Here is a 23704-nt window from a genome sequence, read left to right as displayed (position 1 = left end):
TCGGTGTGGCTCGGGTCAGTGAGCCTCAGGACCAGCTGGCTCAGGGGGCTCTGTTTTGGGCTCAGCTCTTGGCTCAGCAGGGCCTGGTTGTAGTAGGAGTTTTGGTCGCTGTTTTTTTAGGTGTAGCCAATACTTTAATACTCTTTTCTATATGTTTATAAATAGTGGGTACTGGCCTTATTCGGCCCTGTAGTGTTGTTAGGTGTTTCTGTGGGGTGTGTGTCCCATTGAGTGTACTCCTGGTCTGTGAGGGGGCCCCACACTTCACTGCCGTATAGGGCGATGGGTTGGATTACACTTTCAAATATTCGGAGACAGATTCTTGTTGGTGGGTTGATGTTGAAGAGCCTCCTTCTTGTTGCGTAGAAATCCCGGAGTGCCTTCTCTCTCAGTGCCTATGCCTGTCTCTCCTCTGTCTCTCCTCTCCCCTCTCTCTCTCTCCTTCCTCTCCTCTTCCCTCTCTCTCCTCTTCCCTCTCTCTCCTTCCTCTCCTCTTCCCTCTCTCTCCTCTTCCCTCTCTCTCCCCTCTCTCTCCCTCCTCTCCTCTTTCCTCTCTCTTGCTCTCCTCTCCTTCCTCTCTCTCTCCCTCCTCTCTTCTTTCCTCTCTCTCGCTCTCCTCTCCTTCCTCTCTCTCTCCCTCCTCTCCTCTCTCCTCTCTCTCCCTCCTCTCCTCTTTCCTCTCTCTCGCTCTCCTCTCCTTCCTCTCTCTCTCCCTCCTCTCCTCTCCTCTCTCCTCCCTCCTCTCCTCTCCTCTCTCTCCTCTCCCCTCTCTCTCCCTCCTCTCCTCTTTCCTCTCTCTCGCTCTCCTCTCCTTCCTCTCTCTCCCTCCTCTCCTCTCTCCTCTCCTCTCTCCCCTCTCTCTCTCTCCTTCCTCTCCTCTCTCCCCTCTCTCTCTCTCGCTCTCCTCTCCTTCTTCTCTCTCCCCTCCTCTCCTCTCTCTCGCTCTCCTCTCCTTCCTCTCTCTCTCCCTCCTCTCCTCTCTCTCCTCTCCCCTCTCCCTCCTCTCCTCTCCTCTCCTCTCTCCTCTCTCTCCTCTCTCCTCTCCTTCCTCTCTCTCTCCCTCCTCTCCTCTCCTCTCCTCTCTCTCCCTCTCTCTCCTCTTTCCTTTCTCCTCTCTCTCTCCCTCCTCTCCTCTTTCCTCTCTCTCTCTCGCTCTCCTCTCCTTCCTCTCTCTCTCCCTCCTCTCCTCTCTCTCTCCTCTCCTCTCTCTCAGGGGTTAAAAGGTCCAATCCGTGGGCTTGTTGTTGCCGTGGAAACCAGAGAGCCGCATGAGTGAGTGTGTCTCTCTTGTCTGCCTCTCCCCCCCTCCAGCGGTGGGTGGGCTGTGATTGGTTGGATCCAACAGGCCTCCTTGGCATGAGCCCAGCCAGGCCAGACCATCTGCGTGGGGGGGGGGGGGGGGGGGGCAGGGATTTCACTCCCTTTGGAACGAAACCACGGCTAATGAGTCCGTCCTCTCTTAGCGGCCGATTGCGGTAAAGTGACCACGCACTGGGAAACCCGGGAGATCTCGGAGACGAGCCCAGAAAAAAAGAGTCATGTTCCGCACGAGTATTTCAGGCTTCGCTTCTCCGCGCCCCCAGAGAAGCCCGACTTCTTTCGGGGGTGCTGTTCTGGGGCTCTGGGGCGTAGCTGCATGAGGCCCCATCACTGAGAACAGTCAGACTCGACACAGGAGCAGAAGGGGAGAGAGACACCCTGAGCCAGTGCAGGGACGCCAGCACAGGAGTGATGTGATGCACAACCCAGTCAGGGTCCAAGATATAGAGTCTGATTATAATCCCAGTGAAGAACTAATCCAGCTCCCAGTCCAGTCAGTCCAGTCCAGCCTGGAGAGTCTCAGACTGCTCTGTCAGTGGAGTCTGATTATAATCCCAGTAAAGAACTAATCCAGCTCCCAGTCCAGCCAGTCCAGTCCAGCCTGCAGTGTCTCAGACTGCTCTGTCAGTGGAGTCTGATTATAATCCCAGTGAAGAACTAATCCAGCTCCCAGTCCAGTCAGTCCAGTCCAGCCTGGAGAGTCTCAGACCGCTCTGTCAGTGTCAGTGGAGTCTGATTATAATCCCAGTGAAGAACTAATCCAGCTCCCAGTCCAGTCCAGTCCAGTCCAGCCTGGAGAGTCTCAGACTGCTCTGTCAGTGTCAGTGGAGTCTGACTATAATCCCAGTGAAGAAATAATCCAGCTCCCAGTCCAGTCCAGTCCAGTCCAGCCTGGAGAGTCTCAGACTGCTCTGTCAGTGTCAGTGGAGTCTGACTTAATCCAGGGAAGAAATAATCCAGCTCCCAGTCCAGTCCAGCCTGGTGAGTCTCAGACTGCTCTGTCAGTGTCAGTGGAGTCTGACTTAATCCAGGGAAGAAATAATCCAGCTCCCAGTCCAGTCAGTCCAGTCTGTCAGTGTCAATGTGAGTCTGATTATAATCCCAGTGAAGAACTAATCCAGCTCCCAGTCCAGCCAGTCCAGTCTGTCAGTGTCAGTGGAGTCTGATTATAATCCCAGTGAAGAACTAATCCAGCTCCCAGTCCAGCCAGTCCAGTCCAGTCCAGCCTGGAGAGTCTCAGACTGCTCTGTCAGTGTCAGTGGAGTCTGATTATAATCCCAGTGAAGAACTAATCCAGCTCCCAGTCCAGCCAGTCCAGTCTGTCAGTGTCAGTGTGAGTATCGGGGTCGGTTCCAATAGTGACTAATGTCTCTCTGGAAACTGAAGGTGCTTCCCAAGAGATTCCAGTCTGTGTCAGAGTGTGTGAACCGCAAGCAGCCCCCCCAGTTCTCAGCCTCGTGCCCCCCCCCCCCTCCGCCTATGCCTGTTGCATGTCGTTATACCACCGACACCCCAGGAGAGAGAGGAGAGAGAGGAGAGAGGAGAGAGAGGGAGGAGAGAGGAGAGAGAGTGAGGAGAGAGAGGAGAGAGAGGGGAGAGAGAGTGAGGAGAGAGAGGAGAGAGAGAGAGACGGGAGAGGGGAGAGAGAGGAGAGGGAGAGAGAGAGAGGAGAGAGAGTGAGGAGAGAGAGGAGAGAGAGAGAGACGGGAGAGGGGAGAGAGAGGAGAGAGGAGAGAGAGAGACGGGAGAGGGGAGAGAGAGAGAGGGGAGAGAGAGGGAGGAGAGAGGAGAGAGAGTGAGGAGAGAGGAGAGAGAGTGAGGAGAGAGAGGAGAGAGAGGGGAGAGAGAGTGAGGAGAGAGAGGAGAGAGAGAGAGACGGGAGAGGGGAGAGAGAGGAGAGGGAGAGAGAGAGAGAGGAGAGAGAGTGAGGAGAGAGAGGAGAGAGAGGGGAGAGAGAGGAGAGAGAGAGAGACGGGAGAGGGGAGAGAGAGGAGAGGGAGAGAGAGAGAGAGAGGAGAGAGAGTGAGGAGAGAGAGGAGAGAGAGAGAGACGGGAGAGGGGAGAGAGAGGAGAGAGGAGAGAGAGAGACGGGAGAGGGGAAAGAGAGAGAGGGGAGAGAGAGGAGAGGGGAGAGAGAGAGACAGCTCTGTCAGCCGCGCTGGCGAGTACAGCAGCTCACAGCGATGTGGATGTGTCGCGTCTCGCCGCCGCAATAACCCCGAGGAAGCGCGGAAGGCCGCGGCGGGGGAACAGGTGCAGGAGGGGACTGCCCCGTGCATTTCCGCGCGCGAGGAGTCCTGTCCCGCGGCGCTCAGCGGAGGACTGACGGAGAGGAGGGTCGCCAGAGCCGGCGTGAGGAGCGAGGCGCTCGGAGAGGAGAGCCGGTCACCTCGCCGCGACACACGCACGACAGCGCTTCACGAGTGTACACAGCGCACGGACACGCAGGACAGCGCTTCTCGGGTTACACAGCGCACGGACACGCACGGCAGCGCTTCACGGGTTAACAGCGCACGGACACGCAGGACAGCGCTTCACGAGTGTACACAGCGCACGGACACGCAGGACAGCGCTTCTCGGGTTACACAGCGCACGGACACGCACGACAGCGCTTCACGAGTGTACACAGCGCACGGACACGCACGACAGCGCTTCACGGGTTACACAGCGCACGGACACGCAGGACAGCGCTTCACGGGTTACACAGCGCACGGACACGCAGGACAGCGCTTCACGAGTGTACACAGCGCACGGACACGCAGGACAGCGCTTCTCAGGTTACACAGCGCACGGACACGCACGGCAGCGCTTCACGGGTTACACAGCGCACGGACACGCAGGACAGCGCTTCTCGGGTTACACAGCGCACGGACACGCAGGACAGCGCTGCACGAGTTTAAACAGCACACGGACACGCAGGACAGCGCTTCACGGGTGTACACAGCGCACGGACACGCAGGACAGCGCTACACGAGTTTAAACAGCACACGGACACGCAGGACAGCGCTTCACGGGTGTACCCAGCGCACGGACACGCACGAACAACATCTCGGATGCTGGGTTAAGTAAGAGCTGTCGGGCGGCAACAGGCGCGAATTCGTAGTGTTGTTGCAGAAAAAGTGTTGTAGCTAAATTAATTACTGGAACCCGCTGTCAGACTTTCCAACGGTAAATCATCGTCCTGTTAGCGCAAAGATAGGCAAAGTAATAATAATTATAATAATATAATAATTATTATAATAATAATACCACGCAAAACATGAGAGAATTCGGCCTCGCAGCGGGCTGTGCAGGTAACCCAGGTCAGGCCAGCGGCTCAGCGACAGCGCGACGCGTTTCCCCGGGGGCACCGTGGCCCCGGGCCGGCGGCAGCGAGCAGCCAGAGACGCGGGCGACCAGCGGGGCGGCGGCGGCGCGGGCGGCCGGCAGGGGCGCGCAGGGCAGGCGGGGCGGCCGGCACTCGGACTCGGGGTTCAGCCGGCGGGACGCGCTGGCCTCGGCGTCTCCGCGGGGCTCCGCCCCCGGCTTGTAACGGCGGGCCAGCCCGTCGGGAGACTTCGCCTCTTCATGCTTTTGTACAGGTTAGACATATTCCGAACTATATTTATTCATCCGTTTCAGTCCTGCAGCGCGCCTTGGTTTCGGAGCGCAGGGGCACTGTAGCAATAGTGTCGCCCTGTGAGCTCAGCTCTGGGGTCTGGAGGAAAACCGCGCCAGTTTCCGCTCGGAGACGGCGAACCGCCCCCCCCCCCCATGCCTGTCCTTCGGCGCTGGGGTGTCGTTGGCACTGAGAGAGGGACCCGCGGGCCTGAGGTCACACACACCCCCTGACGGCGCCCCCAGCCTCTGCCTGGCGAGTCAGAGGCACCCCTGGCGCTCCGTGAGGGGCCTGGCTGGACGCGAAGCCTCCCAGCACGGACCTCGCCTGAGCCGAGCCCCCTGCCCGCCGCCCCGCGATCTCGGACGGTTGAGGGACTCGTTTCCGGGGTCCCCTGGGGAGGCCCAGATAGTACCTCAGAGCCTGGCCTGGGAACAGCTCGTCTTCGTGCATGTGGACACTCATGTGTGCTCAGGCCTGAGCCGCCGGGTCAGAAATCTTCTCGCCTCTTCGTACCGCTCACACTCGACGTGATCCAGTCCTGCGGCCGGCCCTCGATGAGAGACCTCCATGAGCTGACACAGGGCTGGGACACTGACACACACAGGCTCTCCTGGAATAGACTCTCCCTCACTCACACACACACACACACACACACACACTGACACACACAGGCTCTCCCGGACACAGACTCTTCCTCCTCACGGACCTGAGCCCTGCCGACTCGGATCCACGGATCAGCACCCCTGCTCGTGTCCGGAGAGAGCTCACCCGGGCCGGGCCTGGCGCAGGAGTGGACAGGGGGCGGTAGAGAGCTCTCTCGGGTCCGGGTGTCCAGAGCTGCACTGGAGACTCGTGCGGACGTAGGTAGGAGACCTGCAGACCGCGGTGCCGTGGTCAGGGGTCAGGGTGTCTGGACTCCTCTCCCACAATCCCGCTGGAAGTGCCTCCAGGGTCACCCAGAGAGTCCTGGGCTGTGTGGGTGTGGTCATCATAGCTGGTACTGCTGTACTGCTAACACTGTGGTAACAGCCTGGCAGTGCGTCAGTCTGGCAGTGTGTCAGTCAGGTACTGTGTCAGTGTGTCGGTCTGGCAGGGTGTCGGTGTGTCAGTCTGGTAGTGTGTCAGTGTGTCGGTCTGGTAGTCAGTCAGTGTGTCAGTCAGCCAGGGTGTCAGTCAGTGTGTCAGTGTGTCAGTCAGTGTGTCAGTCTGGCAGTGTGTCAGTCAGTGTGTCAGTTTGGCAGTGTGTCAGTCAGGTACTGTGTCAGTGTGTCGGTCTGGCAGGGTGTCGGTCTGGCAGGGTGTCGGTGTGTCAGTCTGGTAGTGTGTCAGTGTGTCGGTCTGGCAGGGTGTCGGTCTGGTAGTCAGTCAGTGTGTCAGTCAGCCAGGGTGTCAGTCAGTGTGTCAGTCTGGCAGGGTGTCAGTCAGTGTGTCAGTTTGGCAGTGTGTCAGTCAGTGTGTCAGTCTGGCAGTGTGTCAGTTTGGCAGTGTGTCAGTCAGTGTGTCAGTCTGGCAGGGTGTCAGTCAGGTAGTGTGTCAGTCTGGCAGGGTGTCAGTCAGTGTGTCAGTCTGGCAGTGTGTCAGTTTGGCAGTGTGTCAGTTTGGCAGTGTGTCAGTCAATGTGTCAGTCAGGCAGTGTGTCAGTCAGGCAGTGTGTCAGTCAATGTGTCAGTCAGTGTGTCAGTCTGGCAGTGTGTCAGTCTGGCAGTGTGTCAGTCAATGTGTCAGTCAGGCAGTGTGTCAGTCAGTGTGTCAGTCTGGCAGTGTGTCAGTCAGTGTGTCAGTCAATGTGTCAGTCAGTGTGTCAGTCTGGCAGTGTGTCAGTCTGGCAGTGTGTCAGTCAATGTGTCAGTCAGGCAGTGTGTCAGTCTGGCAGTGTGTCAGTCAATGTGTCAGTCAGTGTGTCAGTCTGGCAGTGTGTCAGTCAATGTGGCAGTCAGGCAGTGTGTCAGTCTGGCAGTGTGTCAGTCAATGTGTCAGTCAGTGTGTCAGTCTGGCAGTGTGTCAGTCAGTTGAGCAGTATTTCCACGTGTCTTGAGCCTCTGAATGAAAAATGCTCGACAGGTAGGACACACACAGCCCTGAGCTACTGTGCTCTTCTCTGGACACCCACACACTCTCTCCTCTCTCTGCGTCTCCTGAGAAGTTATCTTAAGGCTCCGAACTCCCACACATTCCTCTGACATCACACGGGAATTTACAGTCACTGACTGTACAGAGACAGACACACGAAGAGCACTGCAGACACACACAGTGCACTCTCACGACACACCGTAGACACACACACCACACTCTCATCATCACAGTACGGACACACACACACCACACTCTCATCACACAGTACGGACACACACACACCACACTCTCATCACACGGTACGGACACACACACCACACATTATAGACACACACACAGTGCACTCTCATCACACAGCATAGACACACACAGTGCACTCTCATCACACAGCGTAGAGACACACCACACACACACACCACACAGCATAGACACACACACAGTGCACTCTCATCACACAGCATAGACACACACCACACACAGTGCACTCTCATCACACAGCGTAGACACACACACCACACTCTCATCACACAGCGTAGACACACACAGTGCACTCTCATCACACAGCTTAGACACACACAGTGCACTCTCATCACACAGCTTAGACACACACAGTGCACTCTCATCACACAGCGTAGACACACACACCACACTCTCATCACACAGCGTAGACACACACACAGTGCACTCTCATCACACAGCATAGACACACACACCACACTCTCATCACACAGCGTAGACACACACACAGTGCACTCTCATCACACAGCATAGACACACACACCACACTCTCATCACACAGCGTAGACACACACACCACACTCTCATCACACAGTGTAGACACACACAGTGCACTCTCATCACACAGCATAGACACACACCACACTCTCATCACACAGTGTAGACACACACAGTGCACTCTCATCACACAACACAGACACACACACCGCACTCTCATCACACAGCGTAGACACACACAGTGCACTCTCATCACACAGCTTAGACACACACAGTACACTCTCATCACACAGCATAGACACACACACCACACTCTCATCACACAGCGTAGACACACACACAGTGCACTCTCATCACACAGCATAGACACACACACCACACTCTCATCACACAGTGTAGACACACAGACACCACACTCTCATCACACAACATAGACACACACACCGCACTCTCATCACACAGCATAGACACACACAGTGCACTCTCATCACACAGCTTAGACACACACACCACACTCTCATCACACAGCGTAGACACACACAACACTATTAACACACTGTGCTTTCAGGCTTATTTCACTGACTAATTTTAATGCGGTTGTTTGTCATGATGATCATTGTGACTCTGGACTCATGAAGACAGTAACTGGCTCAGTTCAGTCTCTGAGACCCCAGTCCTTCAGGGGCTCTGGGGGTCTTCAGTCAGGGGTTAAAGGTCACTGTGAATCTGGACTCATGAGGAGTGTCAGTCAGTAAACAGGTCAGTCCAGTGCCTAGGATCAGAGACATGTCTCTGCGGTACAATAGCTCGGCCTTGTGCTGCTGTGAGCTCCAGAGAGTTACTGTGTGTTTGATTTCAGTGTCAGTGTGTTATTGTGTGTCTTGGTGTGTTACACAGTGCAGCAGTGTGTGTTACTGTGTTTGATTTCAGTGTCAGTGTGTTACTGTGTGTCTCGGTGTGTGTTACTGTTTGATTTCAGTGTCAGTGTGTTACTGTGTGTCTCGGTGTGTGTTACTGTGTTTGATTTCAGTGTCAGTGTGTTACTGTGTGTCTCGGTGTGTGTTACTGTGTTTGATTTCAGTGTCAGTGTGTTACTGTGTGTCTCGGTGTGTGTTACTGTGTTTGATTTCAGTGTCAGTGTGTTATTGTGTGTCTCGGTGTGTGTTACTGTGTTTGATTTCAGTGTCAGTGTGTTACTGTGTGTCTCGGTGTGTTACTGTGTTTTATTTCAGTGTCAGTGTGTTATTGTGTGTCTCGGTGTGTGTTACTGTGTTTGATTTCAGTGTCAGTGTGTTATTGTGTGTCTCGGTGTGTGTTACTGTGTTTGATTTCAGTGTCAGTGTGTTACTGTGTGTTTCAGTGTGTGTTACTGTGTTTGATTTCAGTGTCAGTGTGTTACTGTGTGTCTCGGTGTGTGTTACTGTGTTTGATTTCAGTGTCAGTGTGTTATTGTGTGTCTCAGTGTGTGTCACTGTCTCTGCCGGTTTGCTGCTCTCAATGGAAAGCGCTCTGAATTGTTGCTATGGAAACCAAACAAAGAGAATTTCCATGAGAGGAGAGAGAGGAGACTGAGGAAGAGATCGTGAGGAGGAGTGGGGCACAGGAAGGCAGGGCGCAGAGATCAAGGACAGGGAGTCAGAACTGACACCGCAGGCCAACTAACTACTTCAGTAGAGACACAGCACTTGTACCTTCCAAGAGTATCAGAGCTCTGTTTTTACCAAGTGTTTTTTTAGTCGAGAACATTCCCCATTACAGTAACACTGCACTGAGAGAGAGAGGGGTTCATACAGACACACTGACTGGACACTCCAGTACATTAACACTGCACTGAGAGAGAGAGGGGTTCATACAGACACACTGACTGGACACTCCAGTACATGAACACTGCACTGAGAGAGAGAGGGGTTCATACAGACACACTGACTGGACACTCCAGTACATGAACACTGCACTGAGAGAGAGAGGGGTTCATACAGACACACTGACTGGACACTCCAGTACATTAACACTGCACTGAGAGAGAGAGGGGTTCATACAGACACACTGACTGGACACTCCAGTACATTAACACTGCACTGAGAGAGAGAGGGGTTCATACAGACACACTGACTGGACACTCCAGTACATGAACACTGCACTGAGAGAGAGAGAGGGGTTCATACACACACACTGACTGGACACTCCAGTACACGAACACTGCACTGAGAGAGAGAGGGGTTAATACATACACACTGACTGGACACTCCAGTACACGAACACTGCACTGAGAGAGAGAGGGGTTAATACATACACACTGACTGGACACTCCAGTACACGAACACTGCACTGAGAGAGAGAGGGGTTCATACAGACACACTGACTGGACACTCCAGTACATGAACACTGCACTGAGAGAGAGAGGGGTTCACACACACACACTGACTGGACACTCCAGTACATGAACACTGCACTGAGAGAGAGAGGGGTTAATACACACACACACTGACTGGACACTCCAGTACATGAACACTGCACTGAGAGAGAGAGGGGTTCATACAGACACACTGACTGGACACTCCAGTACATGAACACTGCACTGAGAGAGAGAGGGGTTAATACACACACACACTGACTGGACACTCCAGTACATGAACACTGCACTGAGAGAGAGAGGGGTTAATACACACACACTGACTGGACACTCCAGTACATGAACAGTGCACTGAGAGAGAGAGGGGTTCATACACACACACTGACTGGACACTCCAGTACATGAACACTGCACTGAGAGAGAGAGGGGTTCATACAGACACACTGACTGGACACTCCAGTACATGAACACTGCACTGAGAGAGAGAGGGGTTCACACACACACACTGACTGGACACTCCAGTACATGAACACTGCACTGAGAGAGAGAGGGGTTCATACAGACACACTGACTGGACACTCCAGTACATGAACACTGCACTGAGAGAGAGAGGGGTTCATACAGACACACTGACTGGACACTCCAGTACATGAACACTGCACTGAGAGAGAGAGGGGTTCATACAGACACACTGACTGGACACTCCAGTACATGAACACTGCACTGAGAGAGAGAGGGGTTCATACACACACACTGACTGGACACTCCAGTACATGAACACTGCACTGAGAGAGAGAGGGGTTCATACACACACACTGACTGGACACTCCAGTACATGAACACTGCACTGAGAGAGAGAGGGGTTCATACAGACACACTGACTGGACACTCCAGTACATGAACACTGCACTGAGAGAGAGAGGGGTTCATACAGACACACTGACTGGACACTCCAGTACATGAACACTGCACTGAGAGAGAGAGGGGTTCATACACACACACTGACTGGACACTCCAGTACATGAACACTGCACTGAGAGAGAGAGGGGTTCATACAGACACACTGACTGGACACTCCAGTACATGAACACTGCACTGAGAGAGAGAGGGGTTCATACAGACACACTGACTGGACACTCCAGTACATGAACACTGCACTGAGAGAGAGAGGGGTTCATACAGACACACTGACTGGACACTCCAGTACATGAACACTGCACTGAGAGAGAGAGGGGTTCATACACACACACTGACTGGACACTCCAGTACATGAACACTGCACTGAGAGAGAGAGGGGTTCATACAGACACACTGACTGGACACTCCAGTACACGAACACTGCACTGAGAGAGAGAGGGGTTAATACATACACACTGACTGGACACTCCAGTACACGAACACTGCACTGAGAGAGAGAGGGGTTCATACAGACACACTGACTGGACACTCCAGTACATGAACACTGCACTGAGAGAGAGAGGGGTTCACACACACACACTGACTGGACACTCCAGTACATGAACACTGCACTGAGAGAGAGAGGGGTTAATACACACACACACTGACTGGACACTCCAGTACATGAACACTGCACTGAGAGAGAGAGGGGTTCATACAGACACACTGACTGGACACTCCAGTACATGAACACTGCACTGAGAGAGAGAGGGGTTAATACACACACACACTGACTGGACACTCCAGTACATGAACACTGCACTGAGAGAGAGAGGGGTTAATACACACACACTGACTGGACACTCCAGTACATGAACAGTGCACTGAGAGAGAGAGGGGTTCATACACACACACTGACTGGACACTCCAGTACATGAACACTGCACTGAGAGAGAGAGGGGTTCATACAGACACACTGACTGGACACTCCAGTACATGAACACTGCACTGAGAGAGAGAGGGGTTCACACACACACACTGACTGGACACTCCAGTACATGAACACTGCACTGAGAGAGAGAGGGGTTCATACAGACACACTGACTGGACACTCCAGTACATGAACACTGCACTGAGAGAGAGAGGGGTTCATACAGACACACTGACTGGACACTCCAGTACATGAACACTGCACTGAGAGAGAGAGGGGTTCATACAGACACACTGACTGGACACTCCAGTACATGAACACTGCACTGAGAGAGAGAGGGGTTCATACACACACACTGACTGGACACTCCAGTACATGAACACTGCACTGAGAGAGAGAGGGGTTCATACACACACACTGACTGGACACTCCAGTACATGAACACTGCACTGAGAGAGAGAGGGGTTCATACAGACACACTGACTGGACACTCCAGTACATGAACACTGCACTGAGAGAGAGAGGGGTTCATACAGACACACTGACTGGACACTCCAGTACATGAACACTGCACTGAGAGAGAGAGGGGTTCATACACACACACTGACTGGACACTCCAGTACATGAACACTGCACTGAGAGAGAGAGGGGTTCATACAGACACACTGACTGGACACTCCAGTACATGAACACTGCACTGAGAGAGAGAGGGGTTCATACAGACACACTGACTGGACACTCCAGTACATGAACACTGCACTGAGAGAGAGAGGGGTTCATACAGACACACTGACTGGACACTCCAGTACATGAACACTGCACTGAGAGAGAGAGGGGTTCATACACACACACTGACTGGACACTCCAGTACATGAACACTGCACTGAGAGAGAGAGGGGTTCATACAGACACACTGACTGGACACTCCAGTACATGAACACTGCACTGAGAGAGAGAGGGGTTCATACAGACACACTGACTGGACACTCCAGTACATGAACACTGCACTGAGAGAGAGAGAGGGGTTCATACAGACACACTGACTGGACACTCCAGGACATGAACACTGCACTGAGAGAGAGAGGGGTTCATACACACACACTGACTGGACACTCCAGTACATGAACACTGCACTGAGAGAGAGAGGGGTTCACACAGACACACTGACTGGACACTCCACTACACTGCTGCAGCAGAGGAATGAGTGTACCAGTGGAATTATGTAAACGAGTTACGTGGGAGAGAAGAGAGTATTTATAGAGCAGGAGAAAATAAAGCAGGTGTTATTTTCTACTGGGAGAGATGAAATCTAGATAGAGAGAGACTGATAGATACTGGCAGACAGATACACAGCGAGGTGAAATCAACCAAAAGACACCGATGATACTTGCCGCCAGTGTGCCTGAAGTGTAGCGTTGCTCTGTGCAGTGCTGGGAGCTGTGTCCCAGCGCATCAGAGACTCTCACTCTGCATCGTCACGCTCCAGTGCTGACGTGAAACTTATTTTGGGCTTCATGCACTTCATTGATCCTGCTTCTCGTGTGAGCAAGCAGGACTCTCTACTGCTCTGCAGTCAAGAAGCAATCAGTAGGGTATCAGTGTCACAGCCGGACTCACCTCAGGCAATACAGTGTCAGTGACACAGCTGGACAGTGATCAATCAATATGATTTCAATGACACAGCTGGACAGTGATCAATTAATACAATGTCAATCACAGCTGGACAGTGATCAATCAATACAGTGTCATTGATATAGCTGGACTGTGATCAATCAATATGTCGGTGACACAGCTGGACTGTGATCAATCAATGCAGTATCATTGATATAGCTGGATAGTGATCAATACAATATCAATGACAAAGCTGGACTGTGATCAATCAAAACAGTATCATTGATACAGCTGGACACTGATCAACCAATACAACGTCAATGACACAGCTGGACAGTGATCAATATTGACCCTGACTTGCACCCAGATGCAATAACGTACTGACACACTGACCGATCCACACGCTGACTGATCAACACACTGATCGACACCCTGACTGACAGACCAATGAGCCCAGTAGAATCTCCAGGTTTATCAATTAGGAAATTGTTTAACAGGCGCTAGAGACTCTTAATCTGCCTGGTCTGCTTTTTTCACAGCTCCACCTCCTCTCTCCCCTCCCTCTCTCCCCCTCTCCCCTCTCTTATTTTAATATGCAAATTCAATTACCTGTCTGAATGAGCATGTCACTGCACACCTGTATTAACCCTCCACTGTCTTCATCTGTCTCTCTCCCCTCTCACCTCTCTCTCCTTTCTCCTCTCTCGACTCTCTCCTCCCTCCTTCCTCCTCTCCTCTCCTCTCTCTCAGAGTACGCTCGTTCGCGGAGAAAGAGTATAGCCACAGGGAAGCAGCCAAGCATGGAGACCCCCCCCACAGCCCCCCCCCAGCCCTTCAGACAGTCCGTGAGTACCCCTCTTCTCCCGTACTCTTCCCTCCGGCCTGCTGGCGCCCCTCTCTCCTCCCTTCCTGCCAGCACCGCTCTCCAGACCTCTCTCTTCACCTCCTGTTTGCCGGGGGACCGATATTACCGTTGCACAAACGTCTCTGAACCCCACTGGAGATCTAGAACACCAGAACCCCGAGTCAGTCAGGGCACCACAGTGTGTCCTCAGACAGTGTGTCGCGCAGTGAGTGTATTGCGCGGTGAGTGTGTCCTCAGACAGTGTGTCCTCAGACACGACAGCGTGTCGGTCAAGGACTGTGTCCTCAGACAGTGTGTCACGCACTGAGTGTATTGCGCAGCGAGTGTGTCGCTCAGACAGTGCGTCCTCAGACACGACAGTGTGTCGGTCAAGGACTGTGTCACTCAGACAGTGTGTCATTCAGTGAGTGTGTCCTCATTGTGTCACGCAGTGTGTCAGTTGTGCGACATGCAGTGAATTCTGCTCACTGAGGACTTTCTCTATGTTTTACAACACTGCCCTCGTGTGGTCAAATGTGGGAGCTGCAGACCCACTTCGCCTCTGCAAAATGTACTTTTCTCCGTTTTGGCTCCTCGTCTCTCCCATTGCTGTCTCCTTCTCCTTCTCGCGCCGAGTCTTCGGCTCTTCCCTGGCTTATTCTCTCACTCGGCCCTCTGCTCTGCTCCTCTCCCTCTGCCACAGAGCTTCCTCAGTAGGCGCCTGAAAGGCTCGATCAAGAGAGCGAAGAGTCAGCCCAAACTGGACCGAACCAGCAGCTTCAGACACATGATCCTGCCCCGGTTCCGCAGCGCCGACCAGGACAGGTGAGGAGTAACAGCTGAGTAACTGCTGAGTAACATCCGGAGCCCGCAGTCCGGACCGTGTGTCGAGTTCACACGCCAGGCCCGCAGTCCGGACTGTGTGTTGAGTTCACACGCCAGGCCCGCAGTCTGGACAGTGTGTTGAGTTCACACGCCACGCCCGCAGTCCGGACCGTGTGTTGAGTTCACACGCCACGCCCGCAGTCTGGACAGTGTGTTGAGTTCACACGCCAGGCCCGCAGTCCAGACAGTGTGTTGAGTTCACACGCCAGGCCCGCAGTCCGGACAGTGTGTTGAGTTCACACGCCAGGCCCGCAGTCCGGACCGTGTGTTGAGTTCACACGCCAGGCCCGCAGTCCGGACAGTGTGTTGAGTTCACACGCCACGCCCGCAGTCCGGACCGTGTGTTGAGTTCACACGCCACGCCCGCAGTCCGGACAGTGTGTTGAGTTCACACGCCACGCCCGCAGTCCGGACAGTGTGTTGAGTTCACACGCCAGGCCCGCAGTCCGGACAGTGTGTTGAGTTCACACGCCAGGCCCGCAGTCCGGACCGTGTGTTGAGTTCACACGCCACGCCCGCAGTCCGGACAGTGTGTTGAGTTCACACGCCAGGCCCGCAGTCTGGACAGTGTGTTGAGTTCACACGCCAGGCCCGCAGTCCGGACCGTGTGTTGAGTTCACACGCCACGCCCGCAGTCCGGACAGTGTGTTGAGTTCACACGCCAGGCCCGCAGTCCGGACAGTGTGTTGAGTTCACACGCCAGGCCCGCAGTCCGGACCGTGTGTTGAGTTCACACGCCACGCCCGCAGTCCGGACAGTGTGTTGAGTTCACACGCCAGGCCCGCAGTCCGGACAGTGTGTTGAGTTCACACGCCAGGCCCGCAGTCCGGACAGTGTGTTGAGTTCACACGCCAGGCCTGTGCACTGTGATGCTCTCAGATGATTTAACCGCTGTGTTGAAGAGGGGGGTCTGTCCCCCCTCCTCCTCCTCCCCCCTCTCTCCCTCTTTCTGACTCACTCATTCCCTCTCTGCTATTTTTCTCTCTCCTCCTTCTGCCGCCTCTCCTGCGCTGCACTGTCCCCAGTAGAGCTGCAGGCTCACGTCTCGGCTCAGGCCTGGGGCTGTGTGTCCTGCAGGTCAGGGGTCAGACACGGCCATGTCTTATTCATTCTTATCATTCATTTCTCTCTCACTTGATATTAACCCCTCTCTCTCAGTGCAGTGTTCATGTACTGGAGTGTCCAGTCAGTGTGTCTGTATGAACCCCTCTCTCTCTCAGTGCAGTGTTCATGTACTGGAGTGTCCAGTCAGCGTGTCTGTGTGAACCCCTCTCTCTCTCAGTGCAGTGTTCATGTACTGGAGTGTCCAGTCAGTGTGTCTGTATGAACCCCTCTCCCTCTCAGTGCAGTGTTCATGTACTGGAGTGTCCAGTCAGTGTGTCTGTATGAACCCCTCTCTCTCTCAGTGCAGTGTTCATGTACTGGAGTGTCCAGTCAGTGTGTGTGTATGAACCCCTCTCTCTCTCAGTGCAGTGTTCATGTACTGGAGTGTCCAGTCAGTGTGTCTGTATGAACCCCTCTCTCTCTCAGTGCAGTGTTCATGTACTGGAGTGTCCAGTCAGTGTGTCTGTATGAACCCCTCTCCCTCTCAGTGCAGTGTTCATGTACTGGAGTGTCCAGTCAGTGTGTCTGTATGAACCCCTCTCTCTCTCAGTGCAGTGTTCATGTACTGGAGTGTCCAGTCAGTGTGTGTGTATGAACCCCTCTCTCTCTCAGTGCAGTGTTCATGTACTGGAGTGTCCAGTCAGTGTGTCTGTATGAACCCCTCTCTCTCTCTCAGTGCAGTGTTCGTGTACTGGAGTGTCCAGTCAGTGTGTCTGTATGAACCCCTCTCTCTCTCAGTGCAGTGTTCATGTACTGGAGTGTCCAGTCAGTGTGTCTGTATGAACCCCTCTCTCTCTCAGTGCAGTGTTCATGTACTGGAGTGTCCAGTCAGTGTGTCTGTATGAACCCCCTCTCTCTCAGTGTGTCTGTATCCACCCCCCCCCTCTCTCTGTGTGTCTGTATGAACCCCTCTCTCTCTCTCAGTGCAGTGTTCATGTACTGGAGTGTCCAGTCAGTGTGTCTGTATGAACCCCTCTCTCTCTCTCAGTGCAGTGTTCATGTACTGGAGTGTCCAGTCAGTGTGTCTGTATGAACCCCTCTCTCTCAGTGCAGTGTTCATGTACTGGAGTGTCCAGTCAGTGTGTGTGTATGAACCCCTCTCTCTCTCAGTGCAGTGTTCATGTACTGGAGTGTCCAGTCAGTCAGTATTTAAACTTGTCTTTCTTTCAGGACCCGTCTGATGCAGAGCTTTAAGGAGTCTCACTCCCATGAGTCTCTGCTCTCTCCGAGCAGTGCTGCAGAAGCTCTGGACCTGACGCTGGACGAGGATGCCATCATCAAGCCCGTCCACTCCAGCATTCTGGGCCAGGAGTACTGCTTTGAGGTCCGTATGCACTGGCTCTGACAGTTCTGGGCAGCCCGTACTGAGGCCGAGAGTGCCTGCACTCTGTGCTGGGCGCTGTTGCTGTGCGAATGCAGTCCTCACCGTCGCTCCTGTGCGCAGGTGACCACGGCCTCAGGGACGAAGTGCTTCGCCTGCCGCTCGGCTGCGGAGAGGGACAAGTGGATCGAGAACCTGCAGAGAGCCGTGAAGCCGAACAAGGTGAGAGAGCGCAGGGAGTGGGCGGCTGGCTGTCGGGCTCTGTGCGCCCACTGCTTTCTAACCTCACCTTTCTCTCCTGGTCTCCCTCTGTATCACTGCCTCTCTGCCCATCTGCCTGTCTGCCTCTCTGACCCTCTGATTGCCTGTCTGCCCATCTGCCTGTCTGCCTCTCTGACCCTCTGATTGCCTGTCTGCCCCCCTGCCTGTCTCTCTGACCCTCTGATTGCCTGTCTGCCCCCCTGCCTGTCTCTCTGACCCTCTGATTGCCTGTCTGCCCCCCTGCCTGTCTCTCTGACCCTCTGATTGCCTGTCTGCCCCCCTGCCTGTCTCTCTGACCCTCTGATTGCCTGTCTGCCCCCCTGCCTGTCTCTCTGACCCTCTGATTGCCTGTCTGCCCCCCTGCCTGTCTCTCTGCCCCTCTGATTGCCTGTCTGCCCCCCTGCCTGTCTCTCTGACCCTCTGATTGCCTGTCTGCCCCCCTGCCTGTCTCTCTGACCCTCTGATTGCCTGTCTGCCCCCCTGCCTGTCTCTCTGACCCTCTGATTGCCTGTCTGCCCCCCTGCCTGTCTCTCTGACCCTCTGATTGCCTGTCTGCCCCCCTGCCTGTCTCTCTCTCTGCCCCTCTGCCTCTCTGCCTGTCCCTCTGTCTGCCTCTCTGACCCTCTGATTGCCTGTCTGCCCCCCTGCCTGTCTCTCTCTCTGCCCCTCTGCCTCTCTGCCTGTCCCTCTGTTTGCCCCCCTGCCCCTCTGATTGCCTGTCTGCCCCTCTGCCCCCCTGCCTGCCCCCCTGCCCCTCTGATTGCCCCCCTGCCCCCCTGCCTGTCTCTCTCTCTGCCCCTCTGCCTCTCTGCCTGTCCCTCTGTCTGCCTCTCTGACCCTCTGATTGCCTGTCTGCCCCCCTGCCTGTCTCTCTCTCTGCCCCTCTGCCTCTCTGCCTGTCCCTCTGTTTGCCCCCCTGCCCCTCTGATTGCCTGTCTGCCCCTCTGCCCCCCTGCCTGCCCCCCTGCCCCTCTGATTGCCCCCCTGCCCCCCTGCCTGTCTCTCTCTCTGCCCCTCTGCCTCTCTGCCTGTCCCTCTGTCTGTCTCTCTGCCCCTCTGATTGCCTGTCTGCCCCCCTGCCTGTCTCTCTGACCCTCTGATTGCCTGTCTGCCCCCCTGCCTGTCTCTCTGACCCTCTGATTGCCTGTCTGCCCCCCTGCCTGTCTCTCTGACCCTCTGATTGCCTGTCTGCCCCCCTGCCTGTCTCTCTCTCTGCCCCTCTGCCTCTCTGCCTGTCCCTCTGTCTGCCTCTCTGACCCTCTGATTGCCTGTCTGCCCCCCTGCCTGTCTCTCTGACCCTCTGATTGCCTGTCTGCCCCCCTGCCTGTCTCTCTGACCCTCTGATTGCCTGTCTGCCCCCCTGCCTGTCTCTCTGACCCTCTGATTGCCTGTCTGCCCCCCTGCCTGTCTCTCTGACCCTCTGATTGCCTGTCTGCCCCCCTGCCTGTCTCTCTGACCCTCTGATTGCCTGTCTGCCCCCCTGCCTGTCTCTCTCTCTGCCCCTCTGCCTCTCTGCCTGTCCCTCTGTCTGCCTCTCTGACCCTCTGATTGCCTGTCTGCCCCCCTGCCTGTCTCTCTCTCTGCCCCTCTGCCTCTCTGCCTGTCCCTCTGTTTGCCCCCCTGCCCCTCTGATTGCCTGTCTGCCCCTCTGCCCCCCTGCCTGCCCCCCTGCCCCTCTGATTGCCCCCCTGCCCCCCTGCCTGTCTCTCTCTCTGCCCCTCTGCCTCTCTGCCTGTCTCTCTGACCCTCTGATTGCCTGTCTGCCCCCCTGCCTGTCTCTCTCTCTGCCCCTCTGCCTCTCTGCCTGTCCCTCTGTCTGCCTCTCTGACCCTCTGATTGCCTGTCTGCCCCCCTGCCTGTCTCTCTCTCTGCCCCTCTGCCTCTCTGCCTGTCCCTCTGTCTGTCTCTCTGACCCTCTGATTGCCTGTCTGCCCCCCTGCCTGTCTCTCTGACCCTCTGATTGCCTGTCTGCCCCCCTGCCTGTCTCTCTGCCCCTCTGATTGCCTGTCTGCCCCCCTGCCTGTCTCTCTGACCCTCTGATTGCCTGTCTGCCCCCCTGCCTGTCTCTCTCTCTGCCCCTCTGCCTCTCTGCCTGTCCCCCTGCCTGTCTCTCTGACCCTCTGATTGCCTGTCTGCCCCCCTGCCTGTCTCTCTGACCCTCTGATTGCCTGTCTGCCCCCCTGCCTGTCTCTCTGACCCTCTGATTGCCTGTCTGCCCCCCTGCCTGTCTCTCTGACCCTCTGATTGCCTGTCTGCCCCCCTGCCTGTCTCTCTCTCTGCCCCTCTGCCTCTCTGCCTGTCCCTCTGTCTGCCTCTCTGACCCTCTGATTGCCTGTCTGCCCCCCTGCCTGTCTCTCTCTCTGACCCTCTGATTGCCTCTCTGCCTGTCCCTCTGTCTGCCTCTCTGACCCTCTGATTGCCTGTCTGCCCCCCTGCCTGTCTCTCTCTCTGCCCCTCTGCCTCTCTGCCTGTCCCTCTGTCTGCCTCTCTGACCCTCTGATTGCCTGTCTGCCCCCCTGCCTGTCTCTCTGACCCTCTGATTGCCTGTCTGCCCCCCTGCCTGTCTCTCTGACCCTCTGATTGCCCGTCTGCCCCCCTGCCTGTCTCTCTGACCCTCTGATTGCCTGTCTGCCCCCCTGCCTGTCTCTCTGACCCTCTGATTGCCTGTCTGCCCCCCTGCCTGTCTCTCTCTCTGCCCCTCTGCCTCTCTGCCTGTCCCTCTGTCTGCCTCTCTGACCCTCTGATTGCCTGTCTGCCCCCCTGCCTGTCTCTCTCTCTGACCCTCTGATTGCCTCTCTGCCTGTCCCTCTGTCTGCCTCTCTGACCCTCTGATTGCCTGTCTGCCCCCCTGCCTGTCTCTCTGCCCCTCTGATTGCCTGTCTGCCCCCCTGCCTGTCTCTCTGACCCTCTGATTGCCTGTCTGCCCCCCTGCCTGTCTCTCTGACCCTCTGATTGCCTGTCTGCCCCCCTGCCTGTCTCTCTGACCCTCTGATTGCCTGTCTGCCCCCCTGCCTGTCTCTCTGACCCTCTGATTGCCTGTCTGCCCCCCTGCCTGTCTCTCTGACCCTCTGATTGCCTGTCTGCCCCCCTGCCTGTCTCTCTGACCCTCTGATTGCCTGTCTGCCCCCCTGCCTGTCTCTCTGACCCTCTGATTGCCTGTCTGCCTGTCCCTCTGTCTCTCTCTCTGCCCCTCTGCCTCTCTGCCTGTCCCTCTGTCTGCCTCTCTGACCCTCTGATTGCCTGTCTGCCCCCCTGCCTGTCTCTCTGACCCTCTGATTGCCTGTCTGCCCCCCTGCCTGTCTCTCTGACCCTCTGATTGCCTGTCTGCCCCCCTGCCTGTCTCTCTGACCCTCTGATTGCCTGTCTGCCCCCCTGCCTGTCTCTCTCTCTGCCCCTCTGCCTCTCTGCCTGTCCCTCTGTCTGCCTCTCTGACCCTCTGATTGCCTGTCTGCCCCCCTGCCTGTCTCTCTGACCCTCTGATTGCCTGTCTGCCCCCCTGCCTGTCTCTCTGCCCCTCTGCCTCTCTGCCTGTCCCTCTGTCTGCCTCTCTGACCCTCTGATTGCCTGTCTGCCCCCCTGCCTGTCTCTCTGACCCTCTGATTGCCTGTCTGCCCCCCTGCCCCCCTGCCTGCCCCCCTGCCCCTCTGATTGCCCCCCTGCCCCCCTGCCTGTCTCTCTCTCTGCCCCTCTGCCTCTCTGCCTGTCCCTCTGTCTGCCTCTCTGACCCTCTGATTGCCTGTCTGCCCCCCTGCCTGTCTCTCTCTCTGCCCCTCTGCCTCTCTGCCTGTCCCTCTGTCTGCCTCTCTGACCCTCTGATTGCCTGTCTGCCCCCCTGCCTGTCTCTCTGACCCTCTGATTGCCTGTCTGCCCCCCTGCCTGTCTCTCTGACCCTCTGATTGCCCCTCTGCCCCCCTGCCTGCCCCCCTGCCCCTCTCTTTGCCCCCCTGCGTGCGGCAGGACAACAGCCGGCGTGTGGACAACGTGCTGAAGCTGTGGATCATCGAGGCGCGGGACCTGCCGCCGAAGAAACGCTACTACTGTGAGCTGTGCCTGGACGACATGCTGTACGCGCGCACCACCAGCAAGCCGCGCACCGACACCGTGTTCTGGGGCGAGCACTTCGAGTTCAACAACCTGCCCGCCGTCCGCAACCTGCGGCTGCACCTCTACAAGGAGACGGACAAGAAGAGGCGCAAGGTGAGGCGGGGGGCAGCACCCCGAGAGGAAAACTGCCATTCTGGCACAGACACAGTTCTGACTGGAATAACACGGTAATAATCATGTCATAACACTGCAGGGACACAGCTCTGACTGGAATAATACGATAATAACTGTGTCATAACACTGCAAGGAACAGTGTTATACTGTCACAGCTCTGACTACAATAAAATGGTAATAGAGGTGTTGTAACACTGCAGGAACACATTGATAATACCACCACAGCTCTGGCTGTTATAACAGACTGGAATAACATGGTAACAATCGTGTCGTAACACTGCAGGGACACAGTGATAATCCTGCCACAGCTCTGGCTTTTATAACAGACTGGAATAACACGGTAATAATCATGTCGTAACACACCATGGACAAAGCTCTGACTGTAATAACAGATTGGAATAACACAGTAATAATCATGTTGTAACACTTCAGGGACACGGCTCTGGCTGTAATAGCAGACAGGAACAACCCAGTAATAATCGTGTTGTAACACTTCAGGGACACAGCTCTGACTGGAATAACACGGTAATAATCATGTCATAACACTGCAGGGACACAGCTCTGACTGTAATAACAGACTGGAATAACACGGTAATAATTGTATCGTAACACTGTAGGGATTCAGCTCTGACTGGAATAAAAGACAGGAATAACACGGGAATAATTGTGTTGTAACACTGCAGGGAGACAGTGATAATACTGCCACACCTATGGCTGTAATAACGGACTGGAATAAAACAATAGTAATCGTGTCGTAACACAGCATGACCACAGCTCTGACTGTAATAACACGATAATAATCTTGTCGTAACACTGCAGGGATACAGTGATAATACTGCTACAGCTCTGACTGGAATAGCACGGTGGTAATAATCATGTCATAACACTGCATAGACACCGTAATAATCATGTCATATCAGTGCAGGGATACAGTGATAACACTGTCACAACTCTGACTGTAATAACAGACTAATAACATCGTAATAATCGTATCACAACTTTACAGGAACACAGCACTGGCTGTAATAACAGACTGGAATAACACAGTAATAATCATGTCGTCACACTGCAGGGACACAGTGATAATACTGCCATAGATCTGGCTGTAATAACATATTGGAATAACACAATAATAACCTTGTTGTAGTACATCATGGACACAGCTCTGAATGTAATAACAGACTGAAATAACACAGTAATAATCTTTTCATGATACATTATGGAGACAGCTCTGACTGGAATAAAACCATAATAATCATGTCATAACACTGCAGGGGCACAGTTATAATACTGCCACAGCACTGACTGGAATAACACGGTAATAATCGTGTCAAAACACTGCAGGGACAAAGCTATAGCTGTAATAACACAGCAATAATCATGTCGTAACACTGCAGGGCCACAGTAATAATACCAACACATCTCTGGTTGTAATAACACAATGGAATAATACAGTAATAATTGTGTCGTGACACTTCAGGGACAAAGTGATAATGCTGCCACAGCTCTGACTGAAATAACATGGTAATAATTGTGTCGTAACACTGCAG

At 54.7% G+C, this 23704-nt stretch overlaps 1 protein-coding gene across 1 annotated transcript in view; it reads left to right on the top strand.

The window, feature by feature from the left end:
* syngap1b (synaptic Ras GTPase activating protein 1b) overlaps positions 1-23704 on the top strand; it is a 64275-nt gene that overhangs the window by 13718 nt on the left and 26853 nt on the right. The window contains exons 6-10 of the mRNA XM_088908075.1: positions 14272-14366; positions 15069-15190; positions 17525-17678; positions 17799-17897; positions 21894-22133. Coding sequence (XP_088764201.1) covers positions 14272-14366; positions 15069-15190; positions 17525-17678; positions 17799-17897; positions 21894-22133 — 710 coding nt within the window. The remainder of the gene's footprint in view (positions 1-14271; positions 14367-15068; positions 15191-17524; positions 17679-17798; positions 17898-21893; positions 22134-23704) is intronic.

Source organism: Atractosteus spatula (genome assembly GCF_055471065.1).
Source record: "Atractosteus spatula isolate fAtrSpa1 chromosome 10 unlocalized genomic scaffold, fAtrSpa1.hap1 SUPER_10_unloc_1, whole genome shotgun sequence".
Classification (NCBI taxonomy): Eukaryota; Metazoa; Chordata; class Actinopteri; order Semionotiformes; family Lepisosteidae; genus Atractosteus; species Atractosteus spatula.
This window is presented reverse-complemented; position numbering and strand designations above follow the sequence as displayed.